Source organism: Rhamphochromis sp. 'chilingali' (genome assembly GCF_963969265.1).
Source record: "Rhamphochromis sp. 'chilingali' genome assembly, chromosome: 6".
Classification (NCBI taxonomy): domain Eukaryota; kingdom Metazoa; phylum Chordata; class Actinopteri; order Cichliformes; family Cichlidae; genus Rhamphochromis; species Rhamphochromis sp. 'chilingali'.
The window spans coordinates 5930826-5956198 of record NC_137933.1 but is presented as its reverse complement, the minus strand read 5'-3'; the positions used below and the strand labels follow the sequence as shown (position 1 = coordinate 5956198).

At 42.1% G+C, this 25373-nt stretch overlaps 3 protein-coding genes across 7 annotated transcripts; 1 reads left to right on the top strand and 2 right to left on the bottom strand.

The window, feature by feature from the left end:
• Positions 1–3320: 3320 nt before the first annotated feature.
• prc1b (protein regulator of cytokinesis 1b) lies at positions 3321–12230 on the bottom strand. 4 transcript variants are annotated; one of them, XM_080884575.1, is made up of 15 exons: positions 11979–12230; positions 11622–11754; positions 9486–9608; positions 8994–9227; positions 8622–8792; positions 8384–8533; positions 8127–8274; positions 7913–8049; positions 6186–6281; positions 5952–6098; positions 5757–5870; positions 5552–5665; positions 4900–5082; positions 4735–4769; positions 3321–3820 (listed from the first exon to the last, which is right to left on the bottom strand). In XM_080884575.1, the coding sequence occupies exons 1-15, from the start codon at positions 11987–11989 to the stop codon at positions 3772–3774; spliced, it is 1845 nt and encodes a 614-aa protein (XP_080740701.1). In that variant the 5' UTR covers positions 11990–12230; the 3' UTR covers positions 3321–3771. The 4 variants fall into 4 exon arrangements, with proteins under 4 accessions (XP_080740701.1, XP_080740704.1, XP_080740702.1 ...); XM_080884578.1 differs by having other exon boundaries at positions 4977–5082; XM_080884576.1 differs by lacking the exon at positions 4735–4769.
• Positions 12231–12371: 141 nt separating this feature from the next.
• vps33b (VPS33B late endosome and lysosome associated) lies at positions 12372–22314 on the bottom strand. Of its 2 annotated transcripts, none has more exons than XM_080884573.1 (24): positions 22179–22314; positions 21613–21752; positions 20822–20902; positions 20650–20711; positions 20515–20564; positions 20337–20404; positions 20201–20246; positions 20027–20121; positions 19304–19408; positions 19095–19185; positions 18943–19020; positions 18682–18755; positions 18512–18598; positions 17840–17930; positions 17686–17760; positions 16348–16412; positions 16219–16273; positions 16095–16141; positions 13974–14106; positions 13784–13857; positions 13153–13254; positions 12981–13056; positions 12747–12866; positions 12372–12608 (listed from the first exon to the last, which is right to left on the bottom strand). In XM_080884573.1, exons 2-24 carry the CDS (start codon positions 21706–21708, stop codon positions 12529–12531), a joined length of 1851 nt encoding a protein of 616 aa, XP_080740699.1. In that variant the 5' UTR covers positions 21709–21752; positions 22179–22314; the 3' UTR covers positions 12372–12528. The 2 variants fall into 2 exon arrangements, with proteins under 2 accessions (XP_080740699.1, XP_080740700.1); XM_080884574.1 differs by lacking the exon at positions 22179–22314 and adding an exon at positions 22040–22166.
• Positions 22182–24997, top strand: hddc3 (HD domain containing 3). The gene is made up of 4 exons (XM_080884588.1): positions 22182–22314; positions 24198–24253; positions 24341–24581; positions 24772–24997. The coding sequence occupies exons 1-4, from the start codon at positions 22203–22205 to the stop codon at positions 24900–24902; spliced, it is 540 nt and encodes a 179-aa protein (XP_080740714.1). The 5' UTR covers positions 22182–22202; the 3' UTR covers positions 24903–24997.
• Positions 24998–25373: the final 376 nt, after the last annotated feature.

Genomic DNA, 25373 nt, shown 5'->3' with positions numbered 1-25373 from the left:
CAGAATGACTTGATATTGATATGGTATCACTGTGGGGCTGTATACTGTTGATCTGGAGTGGAATTACCCTGTGGAAACAGGAATTTTCCTTTTTAGTGCATTTTGAAATCACTGAAAGTTAGGTCAATTATGGACAATTTAAGAAGGCTTTTATTTTGGAAGGCATAATCAGAATGACTTGATATTGATATGGTATCACTGTGGGGCTGTATACTGTTGATCTAAGGTGGAATTACCCTGTGGAAACAAGAATTTTTCATTTTAGAGCATTTTGAATCGTTAAAAGATTAAGTCAAATATCAGCAATTTCAAAGGGCCATTACTATGAAAGGCAAAATCAGACTGACTTGATATTGATATGGTATCACTGTGAAAAAGACTGTGGTTGGAAAGTGTTGATATAAAGTTCAAATAGTATTTGGAAATACGACTTTTGCTTTTAAGAGCATTATTAAGTCATTTAAAGAGTAGTTCAAAAATGAAGATTCACAGGGCTTTTACTTTGAAATCCAAAATAAGATGGCCTTGATAGTGACAGGGCACAATTAGGGTACAAGGCTGTGTCATATAGATCTAACATTAGAGTTTGTAAAAAAAAAAAAAGCCTAAATTATATGTTATTATGTTCTTAACATATCTGTTAATTCACTCGAAGTTGGCTTTTATTTTGAAATCCGGTTTCCACATCCATTCCCGTAATACTTTGAATACACAGGGAACGTAAAACAAACTGGAGGCTGGCTTGACTGCAAGTCTCGAATTGGAGGCTGGCTTGACACAAGTCCCAGTTTGATGGGTGAGGCTGACAGATAAGATGATTTCAACGCGAGACATGAAGGGGACAATAGTGCCAAAATGAATTAATTAAATACATTATTAAATAATTAATTAAATGTGCCAATAATGAATTCATTATTTACAATGTTTATTTATTGCCACATTTAATTAATTACACTCAACAAAAATATAAACGCAACACCTTTGTTACTGCTCCCATTCCCCATGGGATGGACGTAGAGACCTAAAATTCATTCCAGATACACAATATAACCATCCCTCCCAAACAGTGGTCACAAATCAGTCCAAATGTGTGGTAGTGGGCACATCTGCTATATTGAGATAATCCATCCCACCTCACAGGTGTGCCACATCAGGATGCTGATCTGACATCATGAGTAGTACACAGGTGTACCTCAGACTGCCCACAACAAAAGGCCACCCTGGAATGTGCAGTTTCTTGCGCTATTGGGGGTCTGGGGACCCAGAACCGGTCAGTATCTGGTGTGACCACCATTTGCCTCATGCAGTGCAACACATCGTCGCATGGAGTCTATCAGATTGTCAATTGTGGCCTGTGGAATGTTGGTCCACTCCACTTCAATGGCTGTGCGAGGTTGTTGGATATTCGTGGGAACTGGTACACGCTGTTGTATACGCCGGTCAAGCACATCCCGAACATGCTCAATGGGTGACATGTCCGGTGAGTATGCTGGCCATGCAAGAACTGGGACATTCTCAGCTGCCATCTGCCCTGAACAATGTGAACCATGATTCATCCGTGAAGCGCACACCTCTCCAACGTGCCAGACGCCATAGAATGTGAGCATTTGCCCACACAAGTCTGTTACGGCGACAAGCTGGAGTCAGGTCAAGACCCCGATGAGGACGACGGGCATGCAGTTGAGCGTCCCTGAGACGGTTTCTGACAGTTTGTGCAGAAATTGTTTGGTTGTGCAAACCAATTGTTCCAGCAGCTGTCTGAGTGGCTGGTCTCAGACGATCTTGGTGGTGAACCTGCTGGATGTGGAGGTCCTGGGCTGGTGTGGTTACACGAGGTCTGCGGTTGTGAGGCCGGTTGGATGTGCTGCCATATTCTCTGAAACGCCTGTGGAGACGGCTTATGGTTGAGAAATGAACATTCAATGCACGGGCGACAGATCTGGTTGACATTCCTGCTGTCAGCATGCCAATTGCACGCTCCCTCATTGCTTGTGGCATCTGTGGCATTTTGCTGTGAGACAAAACTGCACATTCCAGGGTGGCCTTTTGTTGTGGGCAGTCTGAGGTACACCTGTGCACTACTCATGATGTCAGATCAGCATCCTGATGTGGCACACCTGTGAGGTGGGATGGATTATCTCAATATAGCAGATGTGCCCACTACCACACATTTGGACTGATTTGTGACCACTGTTTGGGAGGGATGGTTATATTGTGTATCTGGAATGAATTTTAGGTCTCTACGTCCATCCCATGGGGAATGGGAGCAGTAACAAAGGTGTTGCGTTTATATTTTTGTTGAGTGTATTTAATGGTGTGTTTAATTAATTCATTATGTCAGTCCTGGCGTTCCATACGACCCAACCAGAGCCTCTGATGTCAAACATGTTTGTGCTACACACTGGCTAAACCTGTGAGAACCCTCTGAAAACTTTGGGGTTTGTGTGTCTTGATATGTTTTTAAAAATAATCTCCAAATGGGCTCCACAAAATGTTAGAGGGCAGCCTTTTTTTCCCCAACCAGTTTCTTTGTTGTCTTTCCTCCATCTACTCAGATACAAGAGTCTTTGAGTGAAAAATGTATTCATTTATTTTTCTTGCTTCCAAAATCAGCCGTGATATGACGTTTCTGTGATTTCAAACATGTAACCTAAAGCCCCTCTCAGACACTCATTCCTTTTCTCATAATCTGATGGCAGCATTTTTCAGCAGGAGTCATCACGGCAACTTTACCAGGATAGACCCATATGTGCAGATCTGAACGTGACACAAGCCTGAAACTGAAGCGCACAAAGACTTACGCCTGCACACGTGCTAATCCTTAGTTTGCTCTGTTAATGAGAATAGTGGAGAAAACCAAAAATTTCAAAGTTCAGTTGCACGTCACCAGAGACGTGACGGTGTCACGCATGTAGGCAAACATGGTGTAACACAGCTGTTACTATAGAGCAGGGGTGGGCAATTCCAGGCCTTGAGGGCCGGTGTCTTGCAGGTTTTAGATCTCACCTTGGGTCAACACACCTGAATCACATGATTAGCTCGTTACCAGGCCTCTGGAGAACTGCAGGAGCTAATTTAGCCATTTAAATCAGCTGTGTTGGTTCAAGGACACATCTAAAACCTGCAGGGACACCGGCCCTCGAAGCCTGGAGTTGCCCACCCCTGCTATAGAGGGTTTGTCTGAATGAAGCCATGAAAAATGTGTCACTGAAACCTTTTCATGTCCAAAAAGGGGCTTTAAAGTCCTGACAGCCTGAAATCTTTATGAATTAGCTTAAAAAACACAAACAGCATAGAGACATATACAGAAACATTTAGGAAAAGGAAAAAAAAAAAAAAAAAGACCGAGGGAACAGTGTGAGTCTGTGTGAAATTACACTAATCGCAGCAATATATTTTCTAAACAAAGTGCAATACAGTCATACATATATGGCCTGCAGCTCCAGATTGCATAACTTTATAAAGCTAAACTTCTTATTCAACTTTTTCCTCTAAAAAAAACAACAATGTGCAGTATAAGATATGGACAATACTATTAGAATAACTGTAAAATTATACAGCCAAAGTAGTGTTGGTTTGACTGTTCTCAGTGACAGGCAAACATCAAAAAGCTTCCTCAGGCCTTTGCTCTCAAACATTTAACACATAATATATTAATGCCTTCATTTACATGGACAAGCAGATCGCTGTGAAAGGTAGTGACACTTGTTGAACGAGACCTCAACTTTAACCAATCAGAGCGGAGAGGTCAAAGGTTGGTGGTGGTGGAGTTCAGGATGCCGTGCTGGATCTTGGCGTCAGAGGCCTTGGACAGGTCTCGCTGTGGAAAAACGAGCAGGCGTGAGCGTGACGTCACATACGTGTGCGGGCCGTTGGAGAAGACAAGACACACACTGTTAGTGTAAATCAGACAATCACACAGATATTAAAGTGCTGCTCATCTAAGTAGTGCTAGCAGCAACAGCAGTGCAGATGAATAAAGGTGTCTAAACACTGAACTTGCATTAGCCGTCGCTGACATGTCGGCACACCCAACAACGGTTAATGGTGACATTTTGGAGAACCTTCAGTGACGATGGCAGCAAAAGCCAATCACAGAAGCCCAAAGAGAGCCTCGTTTAGCTGTTAGTATGAGCTTAGCTAGCTGCTCTCACATGTACGTGCTTCCTCTGTGGACAGGGTCATGATTGTGGATTTGTTTAGTTTGCTTGTGCTGTCACAGTGAAGACTTGATGAAATAAAGTAAACTCAAAACAGCTTTGGATTATTTACAGTCTAAAATAAATCTTTATTCACGTCACACTGCTCTTCGTGGAGCCCCTCAGTTGGACAATGTGTTTCAGCTCCTTCGAGCCAAATCTCTTCTGATCCGATAAGCAGAAAAGTTGAACAGGAGATGGACGGGAGCTCCTGCGCTCACAGTCACTAATGTAGACCCCACAGCTCCACACTAAGGAGGTTCCCAGTCTATGACATGCAGCGCAAAGAAACCTGATACAGAGGGCTCAGAAGCCTTGATTCACATCCACTATATCAATGATTAGTAAATTAACACAGTGTCTGAGTAACCCACTGTTAATCTATGCTACCCATAAATCTGTGCCATCACGTTTAAGAAAGTTAATTGCTAATTTTATCTTTAAGGTGATTTCTGTCTTTGGTTTGAAGCATGCAGTTAGAGCAGATTAAGGCAATTAGTTAGGATTATGCAAAGTTTCAGGACTTTAAACACACCTTGATTGAACAGATTCAGTGCTGACCAAGTCCCTCTAAAATACAAATGTACAGCATAAGCATTATCGTGTACTTCATCCTTGACTTTATGCCTTAAAATGTTATTGCACAGAAACAGAGGGACCAAAATAATAAAGACATGCAGAGACAAAAGTGTTAAATTACCACAAACTCTGAATATGTGCTGGCAACAGAGGCTATGCTGAAGTTACGCTGTGGACTAGCAGGAGTCAGCAACGCACCCCTCAGAGGGCTGCTGCCCTTCAGCTGGGCCTCATTCTCTTTGTTGCATCCCTGCAGTCTCGGGTGGGGGGGTTTACAGCCCCCCGGTGTCCGCACTGCCAGGGTCTGATGGAGGAGGACAGAGTCACATCAGAGAAATACAGAGTTGTTGCTTCTTTACACCAACTCACTCAATTCCCCAAAGCACTGATAAATACACTGTTTGTACTTTAATTCATTCAAACAGAATATTTTTAAATCATGAAAGGTTTCTGCACCACTGAGACGAAAAATAAGACAACACGTGTAAACGTCCTGAAGCATTTATAGGCATGCTCTGCTGATAAGTAAAATATAACAGTCGCACAACACGATGCAACTATGGTACATTTTAGCATGAAGCAGTAAAATAGACAGGTTATAATAAGTTAGGCAATTGGTGTCTATATCGAGCTGATGGATCAATTTGACCACTTTGTGTTTAACTGACTCCAAAGACAAACCAGGAAAAACATCGAACATATTTTACGTCCGAGGCTCAAATATCAGTGAGCATGCTTTCGATGTGAACAAGTTTCCCAAAAATCAAGCCAACCTTGTTTGCTGAGAGGGGAGGGCGCGGCGCCGGCGAGCGGCAGACAGTCCCACCATAGACAGAGCGCATTGTGCTGTTAGAGGTGCCACTAGAGATGCTGGAGGTCGCATTACCCTGATAAGAGAGACGAAGCAGGGTCAGTACTGCAGAGACGGCGGCTTAATTACAGCAAGAATCAAAACCCCGACTACAAGCTGACATTTACCATCTTTCGTGATTTATTTGGGGTGGCGGTGCCCAGGAACCTGCGCTTGGTTGGGGTTCGTACTGCGGTTCCATACAACATGTCCTCCTCCGTTTGTTTGCTTTTCTTAATGTGCTGCAGAGATTGTGGAAAGACAAATCATCAGCACCCTTAGCAAACACCGTGGGTAAGCTTTTAATACAAACACACTCTTACCCTCTCCAGCTTCTCCTTCTCCTTCTCTATTCGGTGCAGCTCCCACTGCTCCTCCACGTACTGCAGAAACTTCTGGCCGTTTACTTGAAAGTCTCGACCCTGCTCCTGTTCCCACGTGTCGATCTGGGCTTTTAATCTCTTTTCAATCTTTAAAAAGGAAAGACGCGCGCACACACACACAATTAATGCTACAGGATATTATCAGCTCAGGAAAGAGGTGGCTTTGCTCTTTACCTTTGGCAGGCTTTTAAGCAGGTCAGATCTCTGTTTCTCCTCTTTGAGAAGATTTCCTCCTCTGTTAGTGAACCTCGATGGATCTGTTGCTTTTTTCTGAAGAAAAGAAAGAAAGTGAAAGAAATGGAGATGGACCTGGAAGCAGCATTACCAAATAGAACATGTTCATTAAGGGAGTGACAAATGTTTCCAAATGAATTCAGAAATGTTCATTTAAAGTGATGAAACATGGATATTCATGTTTTATTTGTATGAACTTTTCCTGCCACACATGTTCATAATCTGTATAACAGATTTATAATTAAAAACAATTATCTGAGTGAGATTTAAGACCAGTCACAGCACATACAGAGGTCCATAAATATTTTGAGACAACTTGTTTCTAATGTTGGTTCTGTACATCACCACAGTGAATTTTAAATGAAACGACTCAGATGCAGATCAAGTGCAGACTTTCAGCTTAAATTCAGTGGGTTGAACAAAAAGACTGGATAAAAATGTGACCAAATAAAGCATTTTAACACAACCCCTTCATTTCAGGGGCTCAAAGGTCATTGGACAAACTAATAGTTGCTTGTAAACTGTTTGCTGGCTTTGACAGCCTGAAGTCTTGAACATCCCCAGATGCTGGTTTCCTCCTTTTTAAAGCTCTGCCAGGCCTTTGCTGCAGCGCGTTTCACTTCCTGTTTGTTTGTGAAGTTTAGTCTTCAACAAGTAAAACGCTCAGTTGGGTTAAGAGCAGCTGACTTACTTGGCCAATAAAGAATATTCCTCTTCTTTGCATTAATAAACTGCTGGCTTGCTTTGGCTGTATGTTCTGGCTTGTGGTCCATCTGTATTATGAAACACCGGCTAATCAATCTGACTGCATTTAGCTGGATTTGAGCAGACAGTCTCTGAACACCTCAGAGTTCATTCAGCTGCTCCTGTGTCCCTGTGCTTCAGTCCATGACACCGTGTGTCACCGATGATGTGGTGTGCTTTGGATCATCAGCTGTTCCACACCTTCCATTCAGGTAGAGGTTGATGTCGGTTTCATCTGTTTGTCCAGATCTGTGCTGGCTTTTTGAGATGACTTCTTTTTTGCACCTTGCAATGAACCCTCTGCATTTACTTTCATGCAGTCTTCTCCTTTATGGTAGACTTGGATACTGATAAGCCTACCTCCTACCTTCCTCCTGGAGAGTGTTATTCACTTTGTGAAGAATTTCTCATCACCATGGAAATGATTCTGCGATCACATTGATGTCTGTGGACATCCAGGTCTTTGTGTTGCTGAGTTCCCCACAGCTTTCTTTCTTTCTTGCACCAAACTGTAGATTTTGCCGCTCCTAATATTGCAGTAATTTCTTGGATGGATGTTTTTTTTCTTCACAGCTTAAGGATGGATCGTTTCACCTGCATGGAGCGCTCCTTTGACCAATGTGGTCTGTTTACAGCAAAATCTTCCAAATGCAAGCACCGCACCTCAAACTGCAGGCTTTTTATCTGCTTAATTAATAATGATATAACGGAGGAATCGCACACACCTGCCCATGGTCCCTTTAAAAAAAAAAAAAAAAACGTGGAGGAGCTTCAGCTCCTAAACACGTCAGAGACTCTAGAATGAAAGCTGAGTCTACACATCGTGTCCATGATCTAACTATAATTCAAATGTTTCAGTAGACATAAAACAACCTAATTTTGTGTCAGTGTTATACATGGACGTAGCTTCCTGTCAAACTCACCTCCAGCTCCAGGAAGAGTCTCCAGCTTTGCTCCCACTGCTGAACCCCTTCAAAAAGCTCTTTGTGATCCTCATAATGCTGCTTCAAGCGCTGGATCTCAGCATCGTGCAGACTTAACAGATCTTCAGTAAAGTCCTCTAAAACAATCAGTCAGCTTCAGTTTAAAAAACTGAACAAAAGGCGAAAAGAATGTGTGACAAACAAGAAAACCCACCACTAAAATATGGTGTGAAAGCCTGCCGCTGGTCTGTGCTGAGGAAGCACTTCTCCCAGAAGACAGCGATCTCAGAGCGGATGGCATCTATGACATTGCGGATGTTCTGCAGTTTGAGCTCCTCGAGACGCTGGACTTCTGTTTGTAACTGAGGAGGACAAATAAAGATCAAACAACACGGAAAAACAGCAGCCACAGAACTGGAACTCACAGCTGTCCACAAAGAACAGGAAAAATAATCTGCAGCATCTTCTCACCGCGTCCAAATTCCTCTTCTTGGACGTGACCATGTGTTGGCTGAAAGCCTCCCTTTCCTCCTGTGGAACCTGCAGTCTGTCCCACAGCTGCTGGATCTTCTCTCTGTGACTCTCACACATGGCCTCGTTCTCTGCCTTGTGTTCCTCAAGCTGCAAGATCAACACAGCATCAGTTAGCAACTCAACAGGTTGGGCTGAAATGACGATTTATGCAAAAAAAGAAAAAGATTCTGCTCACCTGGCAAAGAAGCAGTTTGAGTGATGTAATGTTGTCTCTAGAGAGGCAAAAAGAGTCCTCATCCTCACAGACCACGTCCTTCTCAAAGCTGGTTTCGGGGACACGGTCCAGCTCCTCCATGTATAAAATGATCTGCTTTTTGAGCTCCGTGAACTCAGCGTGTCGCTTCACCTGGAAACATGAAGCAGTCAAAATGTGACGTAACAAAGAGGAAGAAACAAAACCTGCTCATCAAACAGTGCTGCACCCAGACTGATCTCAGCCTGTCCAGTGACATCTCTCCTGCTTGTAGCAGTGTTCATCCCACAGTTTCTCTTCATGCAGCCACATTAATGTTCTGTTAGAGGTGTGGTTTGAACTATGAGGTCCTACCCTCTCTTCGTTCTGGTTGGCGATGTGCTGGTGGAAGTTGTCCAGTGTTTCCAGTGAGGGGACGGAGTCGGGAGCGATGTCGTACGGCACGGAGCACAGGACGTCGCACAGGTCCTGGTCCTGCTCCAGCAGAGCCTTCAGCTGCTGCATCCGCTGAGCCTTCTCCTTTATCAGGGCCTCCACCTGTGTGCGGATGTTCTTCTCTTGCTGGAGCATGCTGATGCCAGCCTCTTCCTTAATATGCAAACAAATTTAACAGCAAAAAGTTTTTTGTTTTTTTTTTAAAGTCACTAAATTGTCATTAAAGACATCAGCTGGTAACTACAGGCATGAAGTTAGAAATGGTTTTACAGCAAAAGGAGGAAGCAGGTTAGGCTTGTTGAATATCAATGATATAATCAGTCATTTGCCAAGGAAGATGCTCGATGACGTGTAATTAAATGTTTGATTCAGTTTCCAGTTAAACACGTTGAGATGGAAACGCGCTGTTACCTCGAACACGGGCAGCTGAAGCTCCAAGCAGAGTTTCTCCATTTCTGTTTTGCATGTCTGAAGGCTAAGGATGAGCCTCTTTTTCAGAGATTCCTCTTCTTGAATCATCATGTCTAATAAATTCTGTTGGAGAAACGCAGCAAATCAAACAGGAGTTTAGTGTAAATATCAAAATTCTCTTCAACAGCTGATCACGCACCTAAATAATCACGCTTCCTGTAATTATTTAGGAAACAGTCATTTCAATTTCCATTTCAGTTCATGAAATCCAGATATAATCGGCAACAAAGACTTTGGTGGTTAGCATACTGCTCCTTGTAAAGGTAAACCAAAGAGCTAGCACAGTTCTTCGTTTTAAAATGCACATTAGGATAGCAACAACTTACCCAAACTATGGTATCTGTTTAGATATTAGTTCTGATGTTTCTACTGAAATAAGGGGGATAAAATAAATTTTGAACAATCACCAATTCTAGTTGGGACTGAATCAGCTGATATTAATTTGCACTGAGTGGCAAAAATTGCTTTCAGTCCTGATGCACTTCTGCTGGTGTCATGACTTTCCTTGGCTTTGAATTCTTTGCATGTGTGGATTGGACAGGTTGTTACTGACTTCTGGTGAAAACTTCATGTCAATAGCACAGAAATATATTTACTTCCAGATGCATCTGATCTGCAGATAACTTTAACTCTATTGTAGTTTTTAGACTATAATAGGCATCACTACAGTGGCTATCAGCTTCCTTTCCGAAGCGGAGCTTTCAACTCTGAACAAACTCATAAAATGTTGTGTTTCATGGGTCACATGACTCCTCTCCCACACAAAATGAGCTGCATGTCTACTCCAATCAGATGATGACAAAATGATCTTCTATAAAGAATCTGAAAAAATAAACAGTAAAATGTAAGTGTTGCAAAAGATCAAGCAATGGATGCTGCAGCAACCTGACGATGCAGCACACAGAGCAGTGAAATAAACTCTCAGTGCTGCTGTTTATTTCTAAGGTTAGTGCTGCACACATAACAGTGAAACATTAAATGTTACCACAGCATAATGAAGGAGACGCTTTACTTTGTAGTCAGATCAGCAACAAACTGATGTTGCTGACCGAACAGGCAGAGGTGATGCGCCCTGCGCTCTAGTGGCTGCAGCTGCAGTGTAAAAGCCATCTGCTGCGACCGGCTGAGGTATTAATATCATCAGAGCTGTAAATATTTTCCACTGCCAAAGTTCTCTTAGTAACAAGCCTTGCCACTCTACAGTCATATTGAAATATTTCTGAGTACTTGTTCAGGCAGATATTTTGAAGCGTTGTCTAAATTAGGGTTGTCCAAACTCCCCTGATGTCAGCAAGTCAAAAAAAGAGCATGAGATAGCAAAGGGTGAACATCACAGAGAACTTGTCATTGACAAAGAGCACAGCTGTTCCACAAAGATGTAAGAGACAGGTTTTTCTTTTTGCCACAGTGATGCACACGTAACGTCTACAGAGTTCACGAAGTGTTTAAAAAAACAAAAAAACAAACAAACACACAATTTACATTTATTTTAAAGGAATGCACTCATGTTTCTTAAGAGGTCTCATGTTGCACTCTTCTTTAGATAGAACTTTATTAATCCCTCGGGTGGGTTCCTCTGGGAAATTCGATTCGAAATTCTGTTCTGCAAATGGATGATTCATTAAGTGTGACCGTTTTTATCCACCGAAGATCAAACTGAGCAGCATGTAAACAACAGATAATTCGAACAGAAAAACTACAATCTGATGACAAACTGCTCACAGGTGTGATGACTTTGCCCAAACACAAGGCTTTAAAAAGCCCCTCCCCCGGGAAGTTTACCTTCTCCCACTACCTTTGCTATTGCAGATTTTCCGGATTCTTTGAATGTCTCCAGTCTCGTTTCGCTCATAATGAATGCAAGCATCAATCCCATCCTTCTTTATTGCTGTCATTCAGATTTACACTCACCCAAAGCACCCTGCACCATCCTACACCATGATAGGACCCAGACTCCGTGAAACACCACTAGCCTAAAACTTAAACCCGGTCACAATCCAGCAGGTGCATTTGAGTCACTGACACATCAGCAGTGATCAGAGGTTACACATACTGTTACATGTGAAATGGTCTCACCTTTATGTGACTTTTGACTACATTAGTTCTCTGTAGTCTCTGGTCCTCCGGGATGCCGATCTCCTCCCAAATGTCCTTCAGGTGGCACAGCGCTTTATTCAGGCACGACACAGCCTCCGCTGCGAGTACCTCGCTAAAAACAAACGCAGGAGACACCGTCGTTTATTAATACAGGATTCACAAGCTATCGATAATCCAGCCGTTCGTAACATTATAACAACAACAGGATTTTTGTGGAACACGCACACATCAATTACGAACTGCCTTTGACATTAGCTAACAGTAAGCTGCTAAGAGCCCAATATATAGTTTACAAACACTGACTCCACTGCGAGAAACAAAGAGACTTAAACATACCTTTTCCTCATCGTTAAATTCCAGAGCCCGTTATAATTACAGGTAAAAACCGTTTAAAACACCTGTGGAAAAGTCAAGCCTCAGACGGCCGCTTCTCTCCTGCGCCCAGTCCGTTTGTACACAGTTCAAAATACGCGACTCGCAGCGTCCCGCTCTCCGATTGGCCCGTGCTGCCAGTGCGCTCGTTTTGTTACACCACATCGGGCCGCCAGGGTTTCTTCTACCCATTGCATGCAATGAACTGCACGTCGTCAAGAAAACAAACGCAACGATCGCACGGGCGGTGCGCTGACGTCACGTAGTAGAACAGAAGAAACAGCAGTTAATTTTAAACTGATGAACTCACAGCAGAGCCGGGCAGCCGGTAAACGCGACTACATAGAAACCAACGAAGATGTTAAGAAACGTTTATTCACTTTACACATCTTTACAGTTCTCGCGTCACCAGAAACAGACCAGAATGAAGCATTTCTTTATCTTTAATGCCAGTGTTGGAGGAATGCATAGCGGCTCCTCAGCAGTTCTGTCCATAATGAAGTGCTGCCAGGCTTCATACGTGGTTGTCCAGCAAAGCCTCCAGGAGTCTGGAACTGTTTGTAATTGCAGTTGTAACCACAATGAATTTATAACCTGAGAGAAAAAAATAGAAACGGTTGTTATTTTCTGCTTTTCAACAATACAATAAAAAATACATCTCCCATTTCAGAAGATGTTTTTCACATTTTTTATTTTTGCTTAAGTGGCCCTACACCCCATCACAATGTTTACCTTTCTCTCTGCCGAGGAACCGAAGGGCCGAAATCTCAGAGTAGGTGCATCCACCAAGAAACATGACCAGTATGATACGCTGAGTGTCGTTCTTTCCCCTTGAATCCACTCCGCTGCTCCCTGATCAGAGAAGGAGAACAGTGATCAAATCTGTTAGACGTCTGTTACAACAGTCTCCTTTTCTGTTTTAGCATTAGCCTCAAACGGATCCATTATACCTGCCATTGAACTAACCTGTAACTGCAAATTCATGACCATTTAGCAGCCTGGTGACTTCTTCAAGCCCCGTCCAACCGTCTCGCTCCAGCACCTATGCAATACATACCGGGAATAGAATTTTATTTTAAAGTTACCATGGCTGCCCCCCCATCATATCCACAGACTGAATGTGTCCTGGTTGACTTACTTGTTCGATGAGTTTGCAGCTCAGAGGGATGTAGGCACCACTGAAGATATAAGCCATGTCTCGAGGGACACGCAGGTCATATTCTTCATCCGTCTTTGGCACCTTGATGCAAAATATGATGAGCACGTTACCATTTGACACAATCAGAAATGAAAAACAAAATGCCTTTAGGAAAAGTATGTGCTGTATTTTTTTTTTAAACTAAATAAAGTTAATTAAAGAGAATATAGGTTACTGTTTTGTGTCATATATAGTGTTATGATTGCAGATGCTCGTTAAAAGTGTCAAACCATGAGGTCAGCCTATGTGAAAGAAGTAAACAGTGATTTTTTTTTTACTTGTGGCTCTGTCTGATGTCACTGAGAGGACACTGCTAATATGGTCATCCCAACTTAAAACTCGTTTCTCTGTTTGGGCCAACCAATCAGAAAAAAGATTAAAGAGAGGGATGTTTTACAAGGAGAGGAGATTTTTTTAAAAGCCTTTTTTCCAAGCAGGATGAACACAGTGCTTCACCAAGGCTCAGTACACCATAGATAAGGTTTATTTTGAACCGTGAACCATACAAAGTTGTTCTTGTAGAGTCCACAAATACAACTAACCAAAGATGTTCACCTAAACAATAATTTACCAAGTTAAGTTTTCTGCTCAAGGCTCTGAAATTGCTCTTCTTTGCCAGAGAGGAAAAGGCATCTGTCAGTTTTCCTGGAAACAAAGAAGAAGAAGAAAAGTCAAACAGCACGTGTGTCTTGATGCACAGAGCAATGCAGGGTTTCCTGTAAGTGGAGAAGGCTAAAACTGCGCTGAGAAGCCACTGTCACCTGCAGTTTTATCATTAACCAGTTTGCCCACTTTGCTCTCCATTACAGTGAGCGTCTCTCCCGGCTGTTGCTCGACCAGCAGCCCAAGCTGCCTCAGGTTGGAAAATGTGAGCAGGTGATCCACTCCATAGCTCTGATGAGGTCAGACAGAGAAAAATGTCAGGCATTGGACCCATGGCTCTTTATCAAAATGAGCACACACTTAACAAGCCAAGGCTGGCAGCAAAGAGCAATCTGCCACTACAGGCTGCCTGATCAGATCTGTGACAAAAGCCTGTGATGTCCCCAAACAGCTGGACGCTGCACGTTCTCCAAAGCATTACTCTAAGAGGAGGAAATGATCTTTGTTCAGCTACAGACTGATTTACATTTCATGCTCCAGTGTAGGGATAGGCTGTATTATTATTTTCCCCACGGGGCCAGACTGTTAAATTAAGTGAAAGCTCACAACGAATAAATGAAAAATTTAGTGATGATTTAAGCTGAACTCAGATTCTTTTACAATCAGATATTTGTGAGCCTACAAGTCCCGAGTCTTTGTTTAAAAAATACATTTCATTGTCATCTCAGGTTACAAAGATACAAACATCATTTGAGAAAGCAGCCGCTCTTTCCAAGACAATCATTGACACAATGCTGCATTTGATGAAATGTGAAGGTTGTTTTGTTTGAAGACATTACAGGGTGACTGAGATGGTTACAGGCATATTTGAGCTGCACAAAACACACACAAAGCAAAGAAAGAAGTGTGTGTGTGTTTGCTATTTAACAGGCAAATGTAGAAACTGTGTTATAACTGTGCAGCTGCTTTGTGAGAAGTTCTGCTGTCAGCCTGATTTTCTCCGTCTCAGACGGGTTTCTCCTCGGCGCTCTGGTCTTCCAACAAACAGATTGGACTTTTATTCACCAAGAGCTCCAAAAATGACAGATAGGAGTGTTTTCTGGCACAAATCCCTTACGGCCAGTATCAGCCTACATGCTGTTTGTATACTTGAATCTTTTTTGAGCAAACATGAACAGAAAATAACATTAAAAAATAAATAAAAATAAACAGCAGAAAATACCATTTCAAGCAAAGGTACAAAAATGCTGACACTAAAAGCTTTTGTACTTCTACCACCAGTGTTGGTCAAATTACTTGAAAAAAGTGATCAGTAACTAACTACTGATTACTTCCCCCCAAGGTAATCCCGTTACTTTACTGATTACTTATTTTCAAATTAGTTACTTAGTTACTTTTTAAAAACACGATTTACAACCTGAATAGGTGATAAAGCGATAGATCTTTCAGCCCAATTCTACTTTTTCTACATAATCTATCATATAAAATGTAATCAAATGGAAAAGTCTCTTTTTAAAACTTGTTTTATTAGTTTTAATCTTTTAACTTTATGCATCAAGCAAAAATTTAATTATATGCAGCATTCTCTGACTGGAAGAAATTTGTTTAACATTTAAATGTATTTTCTACACATTCCTGCACATAAAATAAAATATTTTTTGTGTTTACACTCACTCCTTCAAATAGATGCAAGTAAAACACAGCAGAAAATAAATAAAATCAAAGACTCAGCGGTCCTGTTGCTCTATTTTCAGCAGCGGTCAGTGGAAGAATCCGCGAGTTTCTCTGTGAATTTCCCATTACGTGGCAGCTACTCGGTGCTTGCTCGGACGTTTAGGGTTTTTTCGCTGTAAAAAGAAGTTTTCTTCCCACGCACAACGGACACTAATGTTTTTGTCACTTTTTATGGAATCAAACTCAAAGTAAGGTCAGTACTTCCACACTTTAAACGCTGCACGCTCATACTCTCTCCCACACTCGATATATGATCCATTGTTGATCTGCACACAGCTGTTACCACGAACGTCGCACTCGCTTACGTCACTGTCATGAGACATTCTCGCAAAAAAAAAAAAAAAAAAAAAATCACGGTTTTAGTAACGCAGCGTTCCTACGGGAAAGTAACAGTAATCTAATTACCATTTTTGCAATAGGAATCCCTTACTTTACTCGTTACTTGAAAAAAGTAATCGGATTACAGTAACGCGTTACTTGTAACGTGTACTGCCCATCTCTGTCTCCCACAACAAAAATACTCTGAGAGATTTGTTGTACCTCACCTGCAAATACTGTGCTTTCAATGAGCGGTAGTCTTTTGGCAGCAGTCCTGCAGGAAAACAGCATCACAATAGTTGTAAACAGGAAAGACAACAGTCTGTGACGAATCAGTGAAGGATGATTCACCGTTTTCTGTGATAGACAGCAGACAAAGCAGCCGCAGACTTTCTATCATGGACACCTAGAAAGGAGAAAAAGAGTCATTCAGACTTTTTGGCAGTGCACTTATTGCTGAACTCTTTTAAGAACACTCACCTGTCTGTTGATGTGCTCCTCTATGTAAGAAATGCATTCACGGATTTCAAATCCTTCCAGTAACACTGGGAAAGCACAAGGAAACAAGATTTGCTGCTCCTGGGGTTAAAACACTACAAACTATTATCTTTGACAACTTTTAGTAGCGGACACACACAAAATGAACTGAACCACTTAACGTGCAGCATGGAGACAGGAGCACACACAGGAACACAGGTGTGTTTGTTTACCCATCTCTGCAGGACTTTATTCCACATCAGTGCACTTCAAGCCAGGCACTGTTGTCTCACAGTAAAAGTTTCTATGTGGAGTTTGTTCTCTTAGGTTATTCTGGCAGCTCACAGAGACGTGGCCACAGGTGTGACTGTGAGTATTAATGGTTGTCTGTCTGTGTGGTAGGCCCTGCACTGGACTAGGAATCTGTCCAGGGAGTGTGCTCTCCCTCTTGCCCTGTGACAGGATAGGCTCCGCCCTCCTGTGGCCCTAAACTGGATAAGTGTTTAAGGAAATAGATTTATGGTTGTATGGCATTCTCAAGCCTCACATTTAAGTGCTAAAAACTACCATAAACCTAACTTAACTATGGTCCAAGTCTAAACTGTCACTGCTTATAATCCCACTCTTAACACTGATCTTACTGTTCTTCTCCCAGTCTTGGAAACAGGGCACACAGAAAACAATGCAGCAGTTTTAGGCATCACATCGTCACCAGTCCCCGTCGTAACCCAGGGAGATAATGTTGCTGCTTCAGTGACCTTTGCTGGGTTTATGACTGCCTGCTTGTGATGCATTTAGGGGGCATCTGTAAATTGTAGTAATAAAAAAAGATAACCCAAGTTACACCCTTCTCAAATGGGATCATCTCTAGTTCATTTAAAGTACTGAAAACATGAGACTCATCGGTCAGCAAAGTCTTTGGAGAGCTTTCATGTTCTTGCACACACGTATGAAACCAACAAACATGGAGCTTGTTTTGTGCTTTAAGGCGTTAAAGTCCCTTAACCTCCTAGGACCTGGCGTCCACATGTGTGGGCATCACATTTTGGGTTATTTAGACCAAAATAGACAATTTTGCACTACAAAAGTGATATCCACTTATGAGGACATTATACTGCTAGTGTTCGATCGAAATGAATATCCTCATATGTGGCTCTCATTTTTCTTAGAAACAAAAATCAGGTAAAGAAAATATCTGGTAATTCTTTGTTTTTACATTCATCGGGTCCCAATATGCCCAAATATCAAAGAGAAATTAAAAATGCTGCTGTGGAAGAGTTAGGGTCTTAGGAGGTTAAATGAAACGTGATTGGAACAAAGAGCAGAGCGGAGGATTCTTACAGTGTTCTGTCTTCAGCAGCTCCTGAAAGTCCTGCTTTGTTTTCTTCTTCATTATCGACTCGCTGGCACCAATGTCTGGAAGAGAAAATGCTCTTCAGCAACGCAGCCGTGCAGATATGGCTCGGAGTCAGCGGTAGGATACTGTAACACTCACGCAGGCTCAGCAGTCGATGTTCCTGCTTCAACCCTTTCAGCTCCTCTGACACAAACGTCTTCATCTGCTTTATGTCCATGCCCCGACGTTTCTGTAGAGTTATTAAAGAAAACCAGAAAAAAGGTGTTAGCTGTTATCCTTACTGGTCACTAATGCTTCAGCTACGTCATAATTACCCCACTGAAACACTGCAGGGTAACCTGACACTATGTAACTATGTAACTAAATGTAACTACACATCGCATCAACGCAGCCCAACACTACTGCGAGGGGTTCAGCACCATCAGATCATCCGGACAATTTCCAGATACTTTTTTGTTGTAGTTTTTGAGACAATAACAATTATAGCATCAAAGTGTCAAGATAAAGACTCACAAACGTCACCCCAGCAAATTCCTGGAGCGAGATCACTGAAACTACTGGAATGTACAGAGAAAGAGGAAAAACTAGAGGGACAAAAATGTTTGCTGACCTAAACAGAGAGCGCAGACGCAGGAGCATTTTATTAGTTTCTATTGGCTGGCATCGCACATAAAACACGACCACGAGGTAATAAACACGTAACGCACCAGTGCAAATATAAATGCCATTTTTCAAGGTTGTGCCGTACAAAGACTCTTCAAATCGAGCCACGGGTGCAATGATTGCTAAGCAGTATCAACATTCACTCACGTCATATGCAGTCTGCAGATTCCTGGCTTTCTGACTGAGAAAACCAAAGACGTTGGAGAAATGCTCATTTCTGATTTCACTGAACACCTACAAAACATTAGACACACTTTTCTATTAGAATCACGACAATTAGCAAAGTGCAGCCGACCGCAGACTAAGACGAGCCTTACCTTATCGTGAGAGTTCAGCATCACTTTCACACTTTTGTCAGAGGCGGTAACATCAGGTCCAAACTCCACACATCCTGCACAACAGTTGGAATGATCACACAACATATGGATATTTTTTAAAAGAAACACCACAACCAGCAGCGTGGCTTCAAAAGAGCTAAGAATGTGAGGGCGAAATGCTCTGCTCAAGAGGTCAGAGGTGACGTGTTTCTTCCAGGCATAAAGTGAACGTGTGAGTGGATTCGATTTACTGACACCTACCACATTTGATTCTAAAGATGTCATCAACAAGTCCTTCGTAGACAACTTGTGAGCACAGAGGAGTAACAAAGTCCACATCTGCAATGATAACGACGACATTAGAACGGGAACGGCACGGCCCATCGTCCTCTGAGATCACTGCGCCTCCTCACCTCTGTCAATAAGGAAAACATTCCCAATTTCAGCCTGACGAGCTTTTTGTTCTCCCTCTTCAACCTGCTCCCTCCACGACTCGTACGCCATCTGGGATCACACAGAATTACCATCAGCAACAGACCAAAGCAGGTGACGGACAAACTGGACGTGAAAAAGTTAAACTAGTTTGTATCAGACTAGCTTCTGGTCTCTAATCTTACAGCACCTTTGAGCAGCGCCCAATCCCGTAGACCTTTGAGAATGGGCCGTACAGGGAGTACAGGAGGTGGAGAGCACTGCCGGCGGTCCTCACCCAGCGCTGGTCTCCAGCCTGGAAAAATACAGGATGCATCAGAGATTTTGTAGTTACACTTCTGATTCAACTACGGGCTTATAAATTCAGCAATGAACAGCTCAAATGTGATGATTTGTTTCACTATGATTATTAACACATTAGTAACACTACAATGCCCAGACTTCCTTTGTGCGGTTGGCTTCAGAAATGAGGAAATTAAGGAAAGAAACGACGAAAACTCAAAACTAAAGCTCGAGGACAAAAACTGTGACACATCTGGACAACGGTACGAGCAGCTCTGTGTTTCTCACAAAAACATGTTTGGATGTCAAGGTGTCTGTAAACCACGTGGAACAGTAAAAACACAACGAACTTCAGATTTCAGACTGCGTCTATAACGTTTTATTCAAACGTCTAAAACTGAATCAAACACTGATGCAGAGCAACAAGTCATGCATGCATCCAACGAGCATGTGAGGCCAATATTTCTTTTCTTTTCTTTTCTTTTCATCATTTAGGGGAAACAGCTAGCTCATTAGCTGCTCGTGTTCACTCATTAGTCTGTGTACTGCTGCAGAACCTCTTCACATTAACAAATGATGACTAAAACACTGACTAGAAAAGGATTTAGACAAGGAATTGGCCTCTACTAACCAGGAAGTTGTCTTGAAAGAATTCTGGCAGCTCCAGACTGATGATGTCATCATCAAGAGGAAGCAGGTAGAAAGGCCACTCGTCTATGGACACATCTACAGGAAAGGCAAAAACAGCTTTTACACTTCTCCTCACTCACACTCGTCATTCCTGCAAAAAGAGAAAGATGCCTACCGCCAAAGATCCCCTGCTCCTCCAGCACGGCCTCACACGCATAGAACTGGTAACACAAAGAAGGGTCAGCAGGTCAGTATCAAGCACTCAAAGCATTACAAGTACAGCACGGACACAAGACAAGAAAGAGAAATACCTTCTGAGGGGTAAAGATGATCTTGTATCTTCGGGATTTTCCAGGTACCTTGTCTGTGTTCACTACATCTGCAACAAAAATGCAGATGTCACTTTGCTTCAGTTTCATCCATTTTACCCAAAAGACTTTATAATAAAACCATCAAGACAAGAGATAAATAAAAAGAATCTCCGTTTACCACATATCCATTTCACAGTTTGTATTCTTGGACGGATCAGGAAACAGAGCCTGGAAAAAGAGCAACGCCACATTGTCAGGTGGGCGCGTCAGGTGTGTGGGTACAATTCTGTAAGGTATGAAGGTGCAGGCTCACTGATCTGAGGTGCTGATAACAGGTTTGTGTTCCACTTTGTAGAGTTTGTCCACTTCATGTTGCTGAAAGAAAATGGGGGGGGGGGGACAAAAAGCTTTTAAAGACCTGCTGAAAGTGCAGTAATCCTGAAGAGATCAGAACAGGCAGGAGAGCAGCAGCTGATGCAGTTCACCTTTAGTGTTGATACATTTGCAATACGATCCAGCGGGCTCATCAAGTCTGCCTCAATGAACAGGTCCTTCTTCCCGGGCAGCTGTGACACAAGAGAACGGCTTGTAGGACAATCTGCTCTTCACAACACAAAAAGCATCGCTTGTTTTGTCTTCACCGAGTTGGAAGTACATCACAAACTAATGCGTGCATGGCTTAGTCTGCACACAGCTTCTACACTTTCTCCACTGATTCTGACAATGTTCATTTTTGCCTAATTAAATGAAATTAAACTGTAAAACTGAGTCCTAAGGCAAAAGTAAACTGTAGTTTGGTGGGGACAATTTTCATGTTAAGACAGTATAGTTCAGCACATAGGAATATTTCTCAACATAAAATCTCAAGTGAATCGCTGCAACCTTAGAAATAGACATGATTCTGCAGCAGAATTCACTCCATTAGCTGGTGGGCACTTTTAAAAGCCACTGCCAGTGAAACTGCTTGTTGTTATCTCCATAAACACAATTTATAATTCTATAAAACAAACAAGAAATACAGTAGACTTCATTAAAAACATAGAAGGCCAAAGCAGTCTCTATTTTCTGACATCACTGAGGTCCTTCAACATCTACCGGACGCTGCTCAGGATGTTTGATGAGTCTGTGGTGACGTGTCGTGAATGGGTGTGCAGTCAAATGATAAAGTATAATAATAAAAAAACAAAAAAAGAAGAACAGTGCCATATCCATGCTATACATGCCAGTCATATTACTGATGTGTATGTCTTCGGCAGGAGCTGTGACGTGCTCCTACCTGTTCCAGCAGGTAGATGAGCTGATCTCTGGCCAGCCTCTTGAGGATGGAGAAGTCGGGGAGCTCCGGGGAGTCTCTCCTGGCACTGTGAGCCATGCTGGACACACGACGGAGACCGGACAACACTCAGGCATCCACGACTGGCATAAACAAAGAAAATAAATAAATAACTCATATACAAATATAATGTTTAATAATGGAGATACAAAAACCAGCAGAAACATATAAGACAGAGATCTGTGCTGTGATTATCCTCCCTGCTGGCTTAGCTTCAAAGCTAAAAACACATTCATCATATAAATGCTGATATAATCGAATACGCTGACAGTACTTTGTAAAATTCTCCCTCGAAATATAAAATTAATGCCAGAAATTTGACCGTTTATGTCTTTTGAAACATAACGCTTTATCTTAAGTTAGCAGCTACCTGCTTCCGTAGCTAAATAAGTGGAATGATCCCACGAACAGTTGTTTCCCCCCGGATCATAATACCAACGGACCGCTACACTTGCTCGAAAGACGTTGAAAATTAAATAACCTAATAACGCGGTTTTTTTGTCACTGACCTGACAGGACGTGATTTTTACACCATGAACTCAGACGCAGCTTTGTTGTTAGAAACTGTTCAATTTGCCGCAGAGAAACACCGCAACCAGCGACGTAAAGATCCAGAGGGAACGCCGTATATAAATCACCCTATAGGTAGGTGTGTTTTTACGGTAGTATGATGCATTCACTGCCTGTACGTAAACCCGTGAAGTTTCTCACTCTTATCTTTAAAAGAAAAAGAAAAAAAAGTTTCTGATGTTTAACTGATACGATACCGGAAGCCGTGGAAGGAGGAGATTGAATTAAAACCCAGTTATCAAACTTAATTATGTTCATAGTGGACATTATATAACAGTATCTGCTGCGGCGACACCTTGTCAACAAGGGAGTCGCCGAAAGGAGCGGTATATTAGAACTAACCAGTCAAGTTATCAGGGTTTACTCGCCTACTACAGCTATATCACTAACATTATATGTTTACCATTTTATGGCAACAAATAGTTTTGCAGAAACATCGTTTCTGCAAAACCTTTATTTACCTTTATTTTATTTGATTCTAGTGATAATACCCTGCCGTGTAATAGCGATACGTTATTTTTCGACTTTAAATTTGTATAGTGTATAGTCTCACAGGGAGGTGGAGGTCGATTGATCTGTTTTTTTGTTCAGGGGTACAAAACTAATGGCTTTTTGTGTGCGGGGGATTTAGCGGCATCTAGTGGTAATGCCGCAGATTGCAACGAACCTAATATCTCCTCCACTACTCACTGCTCCGTTTTTCTTTGCTGAGCTAATGATAGCACTTGGCAGTGCTTTTCCTGTCAGGGCTCCAGACCACTAGAGCTGTGGGGGACTTAAAGGGACAAACTTTGAAAGGATAAAGGAACGCACCAAAAATAATACTGAAAAACATAAATTATTTTCCCTCAAATCTAATTTCCATGTATCGATTTTTATTATATTGTCTTTGCTTTTATTTATTTTTTTTACCTTTTCCCCCCAAATTCGTATTTTTACATTTCTTCAGACATTCTGCTTTATTATGCAAAAGAGGAGCTAGTGATTGTTTCAAAATATCTTTTGAAACGACAGTTCAGTGGATTTGTTTATCGTGGTGTTAGCAAGGAGCACCATAGATGGGCAGCCAGTGATTAAGCTCCCTCCTTGTGTCCCTGTGTGTAAAGGAAGTTTCTGATGGTTCGTCTGCTTGTTCTGTTTGAGTTTTATTTTCCTACTTACAAATGAGACCTATGAGCTATGTTATAGTGGGGAGGTAGAGTGTACAGCCCGATCCGGCGGGGAGGTGTGGGAAGCCAGATCAGGCGCCCCCCCCTTCCGGCTCTCCTCTCTGCTCACTCCTGTCTTGTCCCTTTTGTCTTACTTCTCTCTATCACCTTTTCTATCCCTTTGAAGAAGTGAGGCTCCATAAATGCTAAAGAGGTAAGTATTAGTTTTTAGTTGCAATGATTAGATAGAAAAATAAACCATAGAAACCTAAACAGAAGAAAGAAGAAGAGAAATAACAATGTTAACATAAACCAGTGACACACTCCAGGGCTGAATCAACCCTGGCAGGGCCTCCTTGGATGAGGGTGTCTAGTGATAATGGCCAAAACACCCGATGAATCCAAGGTCCACTACTGACGATGTGTCCCAAATTTTAATATGAAAATGTAGATCAGATCTCTAATCCCTAAACCTAACCAAGGAATTAAAAATGGCAGATTAGCGTTGGTAAAAGACCTAAAGTTGAGGAATAACGATGTGTGCTGCTGGCAAAGTTTCTGGGCTTTCCTCATAACAGCCATCCCTCAAGATTCTCTCCATTTAAAGCAATGCATTATCAGGGACTGTAACATCTAGTCCTTTTACTGAATGTAGAAACTTAAAGTGCTGGAGGAGCTCTTCAGAGAGGAAATGTCTGATTATAAATGAGTTTTCTTGTTCTATAAGTGACTTCTCTTAGCAGTCTGGAAACAGTGAAGGTTCTTGTTTACAGTCTTGTTTACTCACAGCTCTCTGTGTGTGCTTTTAAGGAGTAGCGAGAATCCTCAGCCACGAAGGGGGCGTCACAGATATCGAGGTTTTGCAGGTGAGTTATCAGTTGTTACCTGTTAGTCACAGTCACGTGCATGCATTCTCGCATCAGTAATCCTGTGTGCTTCCTCCTGCCCTGCAGGCCGCCCTGCTTCATGACACAGTCGAAGACACCGACACCACCCCCGCAGAGCTGGAAGCTAAATTTGGTGTAACTGTGGCTCGCATTGTTCAGGAGGTGACGGATGACAAGAGCCTGCCCAAGCAGGAGAGGAAGCGTCTACAGGTGGAACACGCACCTCACTGCAGCCAACAGGCCAAGCTGGTTAAACTGGCTGATAAACTGTACAACCTGAGGGATCTGAACCGCTGCACTCCTGTTGGTCAGTACGTCTCTGGACACAGTGCTGTTTCCTACAATAAATGGGATGCTGTGTAAAAAAAAATAAATAAAAAAATTAAAATTAAAAATGAAGAGGATGAAATGCTTTGGAACACTTTATTTATTTGGCAGAAGTGCAAAAGACAACATAACAAACGTTGTTCAGTTATGTTTCTGAATGTGCTTGGCAGGTTGGACAGCTGAGCGAGTGCAGGAGTATTTCTTGTGGGCCTTTGAGGTGGTGAATTGCCTGAAAGGAACCAACTTGGCTCTGGAGAAGAAGCTAGAGGAACTCTTCAAAGAGAGAGGAGTCCAGCTCTGACAGGAGGGCCACAACACAGTGGAGAATGGGCTATTTCGAATGCAAATAAAATGCTTTTTGTTTGTAAATATTCAAAATAAATCAAATTTCATGTACATTACAGTGTCCTTTAGTTTTCTGTTCTGTTTGTAATGTTTTTGCAGGCTAGTTGAATCCCCGAGTGTCTGATGTTGTGGTGTTTAGTAATAGTGAAAAAGTAAAAGATACTACTCCCCATTTGGTAATTGTAGCTTGTGGACTGTGATGGTGCGTTTAAAAAAAAAAAAAAAAAAAAAGCCTATTTAGATATAACACACATTTGCAGGACTGCATTACACAAAGCAAACAATTTGGCACAAAGTGTTTTTCACTATACATGTTATTGGTTATATTTGAATCCATTGAAGAAAGCCAGGATGCTCAGTAATTTTCTTTAACAGAAAATAAATAAGCTAATATAAAACAACAAGGAGATGTAGGTCATTTGCATTT